Source organism: Helianthus annuus, chromosome 3 (assembly GCF_002127325.2).
Source record: "Helianthus annuus cultivar XRQ/B chromosome 3, HanXRQr2.0-SUNRISE, whole genome shotgun sequence".
Lineage (NCBI taxonomy): Eukaryota > Viridiplantae > Streptophyta > Magnoliopsida > Asterales > Asteraceae > Helianthus > Helianthus annuus.
In genome coordinates this window covers 21178910-21191378 of record NC_035435.2, presented here as the reverse complement: position 1 = coordinate 21191378, position 12469 = coordinate 21178910, and the positions used below count along the sequence as shown (strand labels likewise).

Below are 12469 nucleotides of genomic sequence, written 5' to 3'. Positions count from 1 at the left end.
GAGTCGCAACCAGGTGGTCTCGGCTTGTCACGCTGTGGTTACGAGTCGTAACCGTGGTCTCGAGTCATCATGTTTTGGTTGCGAGTCGCAACGGCGTGATTTCGAGTCGCAATCTCGTGGTTTCGAGTAGTCATGCTGTGGTTGCGAGTCGCAACTACGTGGTCTCGAGTTGTCTTGCCTTGGTTGCGAGTCGCAACGACGCGGTTGCGAGTCGTAAGCTGTCCCTTTCACGTACACGTGATGATGCAGATGCAACAGTCCGAAATTGTACCATGTATTCAGACCCAGATTAGGAAACAACCAATAAGGTTTCACTAACACTTTTCCTAAACTGACCAGCAATGAAAATAGATCAAACTTTGCCATTTTTACATCTTCAAGTCATATTCAAACAAGTTCATCTTATGTTCATCATTTTCTAGGGTTTTCATGCCAACATAAACACACATTTATGAACCGAAAATCACATATTTCTAGCAAGATCATCATGCAAGAACAAGAAACACACATGTTTGTAGCCGAAATCTCATATTTAACAACATCATTTTGCAAGGACAATGAAGCATAGATTGGTTAGCCATGAATACTCTTAGACTACCATTTTCTAACCATTTTTAAACATGTTACCACATATTGTCAAGCTTTACAAACCAACCTAAGAATCATGCATCTTGTTTCTAACCAAACATTTCTAGTTCATTTATCACACATAATTTCTACACACAAAATAGAACACTAACCGGTTTGAGAAGAAGAAGCCGTAAACAAGGAAAAGAACCGAGAAGATGGAGTGTCCGAGTTAGTGGTCTTGACCGAGTCCTTGTCCGGGATCCTTGCTTGAACCGAAAATTGAAAGGGATTGGGGTGTGTTGTTGAGGGTTTCTAGTTGAGAGAAAAATAGTAGAAGTGTGTTTGTGTGTTGTGTATGAAATGAGGGAAAGTGGGGAAAGATGGGGTATATATACCAAGGGATGTTTCGGGTTGGGCTTGGGGTTTCGGCCCAAACCGGTTACGGCCCAAAGGCCCACTCGCAACCGCCCGGTTGCGAGTCATGGTCTCGACTCACGTACATTTATATATAATACGTACATTCAACACACATTAAGCAAATAAAGATCACGTTTCCATTTAATAATATTTATATACACAAAATATTACAAGGTGTTCGTTCGGAAAAACCTCGAGTGTCACATTATCCCCAAGTTTTAAGAACTTTCGTCCCGAAAGTTGAAGCAGCCACTGCCAAGCTAGCGTGTTTTAACGGGGTGTCACATCATCCCCCCGTTAGTTTGGAATTTCGTCCCGAAATTCGGTTGTAGCTTCAGTGCTGGGGTTTTCGTTTGGGAATAACTGGGGATACTTGGACTTCATCTGGTCCTCCCGCTCCCAGGTAAGCTCTGGGCCGCGACGTGAGTTCCAACGAACTCGAACAAGAGGTATTCTAGTGCTCTTGAGGACCTTAACATCCCGGTCCGTGATTTCGACAGGTTCTTCGACGAATTTCAACTGTTCGTCGATCGTGAGTTCCTTCAGAGGAACTACGTGCGTCTCATCTGACAGACACTTCTTCAGATTCGACACATGGAAAACGTTTGTGAACTGCACCGAGTTCTGCTGGTAAGTTCAGTCTGTAGGCCACCCTGCCTATTTTCTCAAGGATTTCGAAAGGTCCAACGTACCGTGGGTTGAGTTTGCCTCGTTTACCAAAACGAACCACACCCTTCCAGGGTGAAACTTTGAGTGATACCCGCTCCCCAACCTGGAGCTCAAGTGGTTTCCTGCCCTTATCGGCGTAGGCCTTCTGCGTTGTCGTATTTGAGCAATCCGCTCAGTAGTGTCTATCACATGTTCTGGACCAGTGATTTGACTATCCCCCACCTCTGCCCAATAAAGAGGTGACCGGCATTTACGTCCGTACAATGCCTCAAACGGAGCAGCTCTAATGCTGGTGTGGTAGCTGTTATTATACGAGAATTCCACGAGTGGCCGATGCCTTTCCCAGCTGTTGCCAAAGTCGTTTACACAAGCGCGAAGCATGTCTTCTAATGTTTGAATAGTGCGTTCGGACTGCCCGTCCGTCTGTGGGTGATATAGATATGCTGTGCTCATAACTAAACGTGAGCCAAAAGACTTGTGCATTGCTTGCCACAGTTCCGAAGTAAAACGTGCATCTCGATCAGAGATGATAGAGGTGGGCACCCCGTGCCTCGAAACCACTTCCTTGAGGTATATCTTCGCCAGAGTGGAGAATTCATCTGTTGTCTTCGATTGCCAAGAAGTGTGCGGATTTCGTGAGTCGATCCACGATCACCCAGATAGTGTCGTTTCCGCGCTGTGATCTAGGTAGGCCAGTAACGAAATCCATGGAAATTTGCTCCCATTTCCATTGTGGTATCTCTGGTTGTTAGAGCAGGCCTGAGGGTTTCTGATATTCCGTCTTGACTCGCGCACAAGTCAAACACTTGCTGACGTAAGTTGCTATGTGGGCCTTCATGCTAGGCCACCAATACGTAGTCTTAATATCGTGGTACATCTTATCCGAACCAGGGTGTACTGAGTAGCGAGATTTGTGCGCTTCTTTCATCGCAAGTTCCCGTAAGTCGCCATAGAGTGGGACCCAAATGCGTCCTGTTACATAATAAGCACCGTCTTCCTTCTGTTCTAAGCGTTGCCTTGACCCGCGTAGGGCTTCAGCTCTAACGTTCTCTGGTTTCAGTGCTTCTATCTGAGCAGCTCGTATTTGCGAAGGTAGACTAGAATGGATCGTGAGCTGTAAAGCTCTTACGCGTTTAGGCGTAGTGTCCTTCCGACTGAGGGCGTCTGCCACTACATTGGCCTTGCCCGGGTGATACCTGATAGAGCACTCGTAATCATTCAGCAGTCCGACCCATCGTCGCTGTCGCATATTCAGTTCCTTCTGCTTGAATATGTGTTCTAAACTTCCGCGGTCGGTGTAGACGGCGCACTTGGTTCCGTATAGGTAATGCCGTCATAACTTAAGTGCGAAGATCACTGCTCCCAGTTCCAAATCAAGCGTTGTGTAGTTCCTTTCGTGCGTCCTAAGTTGTCGAGGGGCGTAAGCAATAACCTTCTCGCGTTGCATCCGTGTGTAACTGGGATCCTGATTCGAAGCATCATGGTATACCGCTAGATCACCCGTACCCTAGGGTGAAGATGATGCTCAGTGCATTACAAAGTTGGGATTCGAAAGCTGAAAAGACGTCCTCCTGTTTTGGTCTTTCACGAACACAACACCCTGCTGTGCCAACGAGACTTAAGCTGTGCGACCTTCGAAAATCTTGTGATTAAGCTGCGATAGTATCTAGTGGGACCAAGAAACTCCTGTATCCTCGAAGGGATCTTTGATGTTGATCAGTTCCTAACAAAATGGATCTTAGCGAGATCCATGTGTATTCCCACTTCGTTGTTTGATAAAAAGAAAATGTGTACCTCCCGAATCCTGAAGTCATACTTAGGTAGACTTCGCACGTAGACGCTCCTCCCCTAGAAGCTCTATAATGGAATACAAGTGTTGTTCAAGGTGCCCCTTTCTCCTAGAAGTGATTCAAAACGTACTAGATAAACACAGTTGCAGTGTGATCCATAAAGCAGCTGGTGGGTTGTTCACCCCAAAAGGTCATGGAATAATTCATCCGGTGTCTCCTGGAAATGGCCTTATTGCGTTCACTATGCCGTTTTAGGAACATCCTCCCTCTGGACTTCCATCTGATGTTAGTTCGTTCGCTACTCAATCTTCACATTGGAGCATGACCCATGTAACTGGTCAACAGGTTGTCAATACAGGATCGAGACAAACGGTTATGGGCTGTCACCTTGATGAGTTCTTAATAGTCAGTATACACAAGAAAAGGCCCATCTTCCCTAGGATAAGTGAGGCTCCCCCAAAGCGAAGAACTAGACCCTACAAAACTCCTGTCCAACGGTTCCTGTAGTTGCTTTGATAGGCCTTGCGACCTTCCTGGCGCAAAATGGTAAAAAGTACAAGTAATCAGGGCTGCCTCAGACGTGAGATCAAACTGAGATTCCGCCTAACAAATTTTCGGAAGAAAAACTGAATGTTCCTCGGATAGCACGCCGAGAGAAACAACGAACAACTGGTGGATCCTCGATCCACTTTTCCTTAGCCTTAACATCCGTAGCGGTTGCTAACACAGCGGAGTAATCCCTCTGTAGACGCTTCTGGCCTTCACAGCTGAAATGGCGCTAACTATTGAACTACTCTGACGCTTTAGAACAAATGCCGATTCTCCACACAAAGTTTTCTCCTCACTGGGTATATTCGCGTGATTCCTGGGTAACCAATTCACACTAACTACTGCGTTGTAACCATCGAGTGTGGTAGAAGGAAGGTCGACATCGGACACTCGTCCCACAAGGTCGTGTTTACATCCTGACGAACTCTTGAGATTCTATTTGACTTGCCATCAGTCGATTCCACATCTGGTTCAGTTTCAAGAAGTATCAGGGTCAAGCAGAACAGAGATGAAGCAAACAACTACCCATACCAGCTACCATGTTGCTACTATGCCTGGCGTCGCCGGCGCCAATCCTAAATGCCCTTCCACGAGCATCATTTCCAATGTTGTTGTTACGGTTGCGAGGATTTCCATTACTATCATCATTCCCTGGTTATTGCCCTTGATGTTGTCGCGACTGTTGTTTCTGATGTCGTTGCTTGGAATGGTGCGCTACGATCCTTCACTGACAAGTCCACCTTGTCACGTTTCCGTGCCGCGTCCCAAGGTGTACTTATTGAGCTGGCCGTTACGCATTTCCGCACCATTGTCAATTGTCATCGCTTATGGCCCGACTGATTCGTAAGAGCTGGCTCCTATGAGCCGCTGACTAGGGTTAAGGGTTCGATTGGAGTCAATTCGCTGATGCTCGTTGTCGGTGACTAGGGTCGTTCAAATGCTGAAGCCAGTAAGGTACTACGTCTACCCTCTTGACTGAGTAATACACGGTATGTTGAGATAGTGTTGCAGAAGTGATCGCACTTCGGGATTTAAGACGTCAACACGTTAAGTTCCAGTAAGCGAAGAAAGGTGAGAAGGATATAGACCAATCGTTGTCGTTTCAACACCCATCCCGGGGATGTTCGTACAGGCACCTAATGTTCTACACAGTTTGCTAGGCGTTCATATGGGTGTTCAGGTACTACTCGATAGCATCGAGGTTCGAAAGGGGTGCAGGGAGAAGTGAAAAGATCGTGTTCGAGTAGGAGGCAATCATTGCTACGGCTCCTATGAACTGTTGTGTCTCTCATCATACAGATAACGAAACGGAACCCCTTTTTCACTTGTTAAGCCTCACTGGGACTCACATCCACCCCACTATATTATTATGTGTGCACCCACAATAATATTGTGATTTGCATGTTCATCTCAGCTCCTCTTAACTCATGTCAAATGGTTCCCCACACTCGAGTAGATTTCAAAGAGTATCAAGTAGTGTAAGTCATGGAGGTTTAGGGAATTACCACCCTATCAATCACATGATACGAGAAAGTGTACATAAATTCATGTTGGTGTGCTAACGTGCAATCACATGCAATATCGTATGTGGGCTTTCACTAGTTAGGCATACTAGTACGTATAGCGAAACAGGAAACATAAAGTAAGCAAACAAGTAAACACTGGTCCGAGCTATGAGGTCAAAAGTGTTGAGCCTTGCACTTGGAGTGTAGCGTCGTCACGAGTCACGGGTTATAGTCTGGTTTTCTCCAAAAAGATTTACCCCTTTTTTTTAAAACCAAGTTCACTATAACCAATGGCTCTGATACCAATCTGTCACACCCCCAAAATCCACCTGCGGATAACACCCGCTTCGAGGGCGTGACTGACCAGGATCCAGCCACCAATTATACTGAGCATTTAATTAATAGTAGAAATATTTAAAATCCGAAGTAATTAACAACATTAGAGTTTAGATTCGGTAATTAGTTTAACAAAACAGCGGAAGCATAAACCAAAATAGTTTTGAAGACAGTTCATTGATCAAAACAGTTATCCCAACACACGGGTTTGACGAACACTACACTTCCCCAAGTAGCAGCTCCTGAATCATTGGTTACCTGCAAAGCATGCAGTAAGGAGTCAACAATAATGCTGAGTGAGTTCACTAGTTGTCCAGTTTTAATTACCAAAAACTTGTTTCACCGGTTAATTTATCCGTTTATACATGCCCTGGGGAGCTACCCCAAAAGTTAGCGACTAAACTGTTTTTCCAATACCGAACACTAGGTAACCGTTGCGTATCCGCAGGATGCCCCGATGTCAATGTTCTATCATCATTGACGGATTTCTGAGTCTATTAGTTCACGCCCGTCCCAAACCAGGGCACGGTGTGAGGCTGGTAAACACCTAAATAGCGCTATCAACTAATAACCCGTTCGCCTAACCCGGCGACTAATCGGTATTTGTAGTAGGGACTTGAGTGATAGAGTTTCGTTTAGTGCCGTTAGTTGCAATCCGTATAAACAGTAATTAACCAAAAGGTTTCCCAATACCCGGGAAGGAAAAGTAAGTTGTGTTCCCAATAACCAGGGAAAGTATGTAAATGGTATCCCCTTTTACCAGGGGATAGGATTGTCCAAAAGGTTTCCCAATACCAGGGAAGGAAAAGTAAGTTTTGTTCCCAATAACCAGGGAAAGTATGTAAATGGTATCCCCTTTTACCAGGGGATAGGGTTGTTGGTCTCGTGTCCCAAACCACCGGGACGCATGCTTTTAAGTTGTGAACTCACCTTGGGTTGCTCGGTAGGTTTAGGTTACTTGTCAATCACGCTGGTCACCACGTCCTAACATGGTTACCGGTATAGGTCAGGTTCGGTATACAAGTATTCACGTAAAACTTACACATAACTAACATGTATCAAGCATATAAGTAAACAGTGGGTTAATGGGCCGGCCTAAATAATTAGGCAGTCAACAGCAACACATAGTTCATTTAACAGATAGCCCAAGTTAACACAGAATGGCCCAATAACCAGAATAGACAGCCCACTCGCAACCAGCTGGTCTCGAGTCGCAACCAGGTGGTCTCGGCTTGTCACGCTGTGGTTACGAGTCGTAACCGTGGTCTCGAGTCATCATGTTTTGGTTGCGAGTCGCAACGGCGTGATTTCGAGTCGCAATCTCGTGGTTTCGAGTAGTCATGCTGTGGTTGCGAGTCGCAACTACGTGGTCTCGAGTTGTCTTGCCTTGGTTGCGAGTCGCAACGACGCGGTTGCGAGTCGTAAGCTGTCCCTTTCACGTACACGTGATGATGCAGATGCAACAGTCCGAAATTGTACCATGTATTCAGACCCAGATTAGGAAACAACCAATAAGGTTTCACTAACACTTTTCCTAAACTGACCAGCAATGAAAATAGATCAAACTTTGCCATTTTTACATCTTCAAGTCATATTCAAACAAGTTCATCTTATGTTCATCATTTTCTAGGGTTTTCATGCCAACATAAACACACATTTATGAACCGAAAATCACATATTTCTAGCAAGATCATCATGCAAGAACAAGAAACACACATGTTTGTAGCCGAAATCTCATATTTAACAACATCATTTTGCAAGGACAATGAAGCATAGATTGGTTAGCCATGAATACTCTTAGACTACCATTTTCTAACCATTTTTAAACATGTTACCACATATTGTCAAGCTTTACAAACCAACCTAAGAATCATGCATCTTGTTTCTAACCAAACATTTCTAGTTCATTTATCACACATAATTTCTACACACAAAATAGAACACTAACCGGTTTGAGAAGAAGAAGCCGTAAACAAGGAAAAGAACCGAGAAGATGGAGTGTCCGAGTTAGTGGTCTTGACCGAGTCCTTGTCCGGGATCCTTGCTTGAACCGAAAATTGAAAGGGATTGGGGTGTGTTGTTGAGGGTTTCTAGTTGAGAGAAAAATAGTAGAAGTGTGTTTGTGTGTTGTGTATGAAATGAGGGAAAGTGGGGAAAGATGGGGTATATATACCAAGGGATGTTTCGGGTTGGGCTTGGGGTTTCGGCCCAAACCGGTTACGGCCCAAAGGCCCACTCGCAACCGCCCGGTTGCGAGTCATGGTCTCGACTCACGTACATTTATATATAATACGTACATTCAACACACATTAAGCAAATAAAGATCACGTTTCCATTTAATAATATTTATATACACAAAATATTACAAGGTGTTCGTTCGGAAAAACCTCGAGTGTCACAGTAACCCTTTTACATATAGTAAAAATGCGAAACAAATATAATAGTTGGTCATGTCAAAACAACTTATTTTTATTATTATGTTTCCATCTTTAGGACATAGTATGAAAAATATAGTCACTAATAGTATTATTTCACCATTTAAAACAACTTGGAACTCTAATACACTAACTCTATTGTCCTTTGGTGTATCCTTGCAATTCACTCATCTCAGCACATAGAATTTCTCATATCATAACTTACTAATTAACAAATCATTTTTCATGCTTTTATTTTCATTTTGAACCCGTCAATTCTAAGTCTTCCTCAGTTGTCAATCAAGTAAGATTTCTTTAAAAAAAAAAGAATTTTATTGATTCAAAAAGTCCTTCACATTTATTTTAAAATCTATTTATCATATATCTTTTGGCCTGAACCTAGTCACCTTGGAAACTATACCATTTCATCTCATTCGGTTGTCATCGAATTCTTACACTAATTCAGTTGAACCATTAAGTCATATCTATTGTACAACTCATAGTCACAAAATTTGATATTTTAATTTGGTATCATTTACCTTAATATTATTCTTTTTAAATTAAAAAGTAACATAACTCTAAAAGAAATATCATAGCCCAAATCTCGAGGACGAGATTTAAAACAAGGTGGGGAGGATGTAACATACCAATTTTTATCATATAAAGTTTGGTTAAATTTATTAACCACTAGTAACTAGTAACTAGTTTATTTCTAATATAAATATTCAACCCAAATAGTTTTAAACACTATTTTATATAGTTGGTTGAAATATTTTATTTATTTATTTATTTGACCTGTATATAGCTGACCTTTCTAAATAAAATAAAAGTATATAAACTTATATTATTAGATGGGTAGATTACGGGTAAGTTGAATATTAGAAATATGAAGTACCTAGACGGGCCTATGAACCATATAATAATTAAATTATAAACATACATTGTATTTGAACCTAGTCTATTTTTAATAAAACTTGGTTCAAAATATAGATATAAATATTCTCATTCCAAAGACATATTTATTATTTTCTAGAACGTTATAGTTTAGAAATTATATGCACCAAACCAATAAAACAATTGAATTCATTATAATAAATAAAGTACTAAAATAATATTAACATATCAATCGATATGTGGATTTTAAGAAAAAGAAAATTATAATAATAATAATAATAATAGTCATACCTAACATTGAATTTCATAATATACACGTATAGAAGGGAAACTGCCATTATATTATATTATATATATATTAAAAAACAAACCTTATGAATAGTAACTTAACCCACATGGCCCACCCTCTGTTTTTGACTTCATCTTAAATACAACAAACTTCAACTCATTAAACAAAAACTCGACTTGATAAATTGGATTTCCTGTGCACCACTAAGAGTAGATACCCGAGTTCGAATCTTTGTGCCCTTTTTTTGAGAGGGTGCTTCATCTTCTTGACTGGTGGTTTTCACAAAACCATTCACACCCACTTCATCCCTACAACCCACTTCATCTCAAAACCCTAACACCAAACCCACCATCACCTCTCCACCATCACATCTGTAAAGAAGTCCAGCATAAGTCTCTTCTTCTTTTGACAGCTCCTCCTGCTACACGTGTCTCTCATCTCCTCCTTTCCCATAAACTCTGCTCACACTTTTTGCTTTGTGTATGCAACACAGGGAAGAAAGACCAAGAGAGAGCAACATATAACGGTGGAGAGAGAGAGAGGAGGGGGCGGAGAGAGGCGGCGGCGGCAGCAGCGGAGAAACGGTGGCGGCGTTGAGGTTCCTCTCGAAATCTTTTTATATCTGCTTCTAATTTTTCAGCTAAACCTAGGGTTTTTGCTGCTTCTTTGATGGTTTCATCGATCCATCTCTAGGTATCTTTAATCCCCCAATTCCTGTTGATTGTTACCTCATTCTAACATTGCAGAAACCAGAGAATTAGAGAGTGAACCGGAAGTGTGAGAGTGACGCAGCGTCGAGCCACCTGCGGAAACGACAGTGGCGGCTAGGGTTTCGTTTGCCGTTTCAGGCGACATCAGCGGAACCAGATGGTGATGGCAGTTAAGGTATTACCACAGTGATGAGGATGATGTAATTGATTCGTTGTGCTTTTCCAATTATCAAGGTAAAACCCGTCTAACCCACCCCACCAATCTCATCAGTAGTTGCTGGTATTATTATTGTTGTTGTTTTAGTTTACTTTATTACACTTTCATGCGGTGATGATCTGTAAATGGTTGTTTCTTGCTTAATAATTTCTTTGTGAGATGGTGGTTGTTTGTTTGGTTGGGCTGTTAGCTGGCTGCTGGCTTTAGTCTTAAACTTTTGTTGGTCCTATACATATTTGCCCCTGATTTCAAACTGTTGTGTGGTTTTTTGTTGTGTAATATGGTTATTGTAGTATCTGTTGAGGATAAATATCGATTTCGTTTTGTTTTGTTTTGATTTATCCAAATTAGAGTAGCATTCATGTATAATAATATAGCAATCAGACATTAGTAATGGCAACATTGGTTTGGATGGACAGTTGTGGCATAACATCTTGGTTTAACCTGTTAAAGTTAATTATTCTTGCTGAGTGTTTGTAATATTTAGTTTATTGAATACAAGAAGTTACGCTGTTAAGTTTCGTTTTTAAGATTGGTTATTAAAGCTTATCATGCTTTTTAAAAGAAGCAAAAATAATCAACAAAACTTAAAACGGGAGAAGGATTAACATTATCTAGGTAGATGCTTTCATTTAGGATTAATTGGGAACTCAAGTCACAGAGCGGATCAAGTAAAAATATTTGGCCAAAAAGTGTAGCGTTGACCTATAAAGCCTTAATAACACGCACTGCAATTTAATTGTTTAAAGCCTTAAAATTAAGACAAAAAGTGTTGTGTCCACACTCCACCTATAAAGCCTTAAAACTACTTGGCCTTTAAAAAAATTTATAAAGCCTCGGTATGTTAATATGTACGGGTCGAAGAATACTTTTATAGTAAACCTACTTTTTGTAAAAGGGTTCAATCAACGTTAAGCCTTAGAAGGGTTGCTAAAAATTTGCAAACGCTACTCTTATTAACTAAGGTCATGATAGGATGGTACATACAGTTAGTTCAGATCTACTAAGAAGCAAAAAGATTTTAATTTCTCAAATAGCATTTCATACTTATTTTTATTTGCTGCATACATACCCAATACTTATTGATTAAACTGAAGTTTCTGAATCCGTCACCGGTAAAATTAGTTTTTAAAAGTATTGATGATGATCTTCGATCAGTTTTTTGACATTTATATGACTAATTATAGTTGACATGGACATGGACATGGGGAGCAGGACATATTGATATAGATGGAACAGAGTATCGATTAACCAGCTTCATTGGCACACAACTACCAAGCATACCGTCAATGGCAGAAGGTATCATAGTGCAACCTTTTGTGGCTGACGGTACAAGTGATGATTTCTTGATGCAGAAGGTCCACGTGCTAATTTCTGTATTCGTTTAGCGTTGCCATTGTAGTCGATCTTTGTCGGTAGTGATCTTACTGAAATCTTTATCGGTAATCATGTTCCTGGCAAATAGCTCTATTTAACTACTATTGGTGAATCGTGTTAGTAATCATATTCATGAAGCGCGGCGCAACGCGCGCGCCGGAAACTACCTAGTTTGGTGAATAGCAAAAGAATCAAAAATAATAATATAATATTTTGTTCATACGTGTCTAGTTTGCAAAGAAGAATCAAAACTATTAATTTAAAATTTATTAAATATGTGTATGTGTCAAGAATTAGTATACATGTAACAATTCCAATAAAAAGAAATCTCATAAAACTTACTCTTAACATTCATGGAAAGTAGTATAAATAGCAAGCAGGGTAGACATTGAGAAGTCGCTCAATTTCTTGCTCTTACTCTCAAACGCCCCTCTCTTTCTCTAAATTCAAAATTTTCTCTCTTTTATATTACACTGATAATAATAAAAGTCTTGCCCTGTTTTAAGTATTGTAACCCCTGATCACCGCTACCCTTTTTCCGATTGATCTGAGCCTCGGCAGGGCTCTACCAGACTAAGTTGTTGGGATTCTATCTCGGAACTTCGGGACAAGGTTGAATTAGGATATTATACTTAACACGAGTGCATTATATATTTTTAATAAAGTTATACCCAAAATTTATACCAGGAGTCCTTCTAGTTGAATCCTAAAGTTACACAGTGGGTCCATTCC

At 41.0% G+C, this 12469-nt stretch overlaps 1 protein-coding gene across 1 annotated transcript in view; it reads left to right on the top strand.

The window, feature by feature from the left end:
* The window catches only part of LOC110927588, a 30206-nt gene extending 18381 nt beyond the window's left edge, over window positions 1-11825 (top strand). Inside the window, exons 8-10 of the mRNA XM_035987978.1 lie at window positions 9927-10031; window positions 11548-11718; window positions 11763-11825. Coding sequence (XP_035843871.1) covers window positions 9927-10031; window positions 11548-11718; window positions 11763-11825 — 339 coding nt within the window. The remainder of the gene's footprint in view (window positions 1-9926; window positions 10032-11547; window positions 11719-11762) is intronic.
* Window positions 11826-12469: the final 644 nt, after the last annotated feature.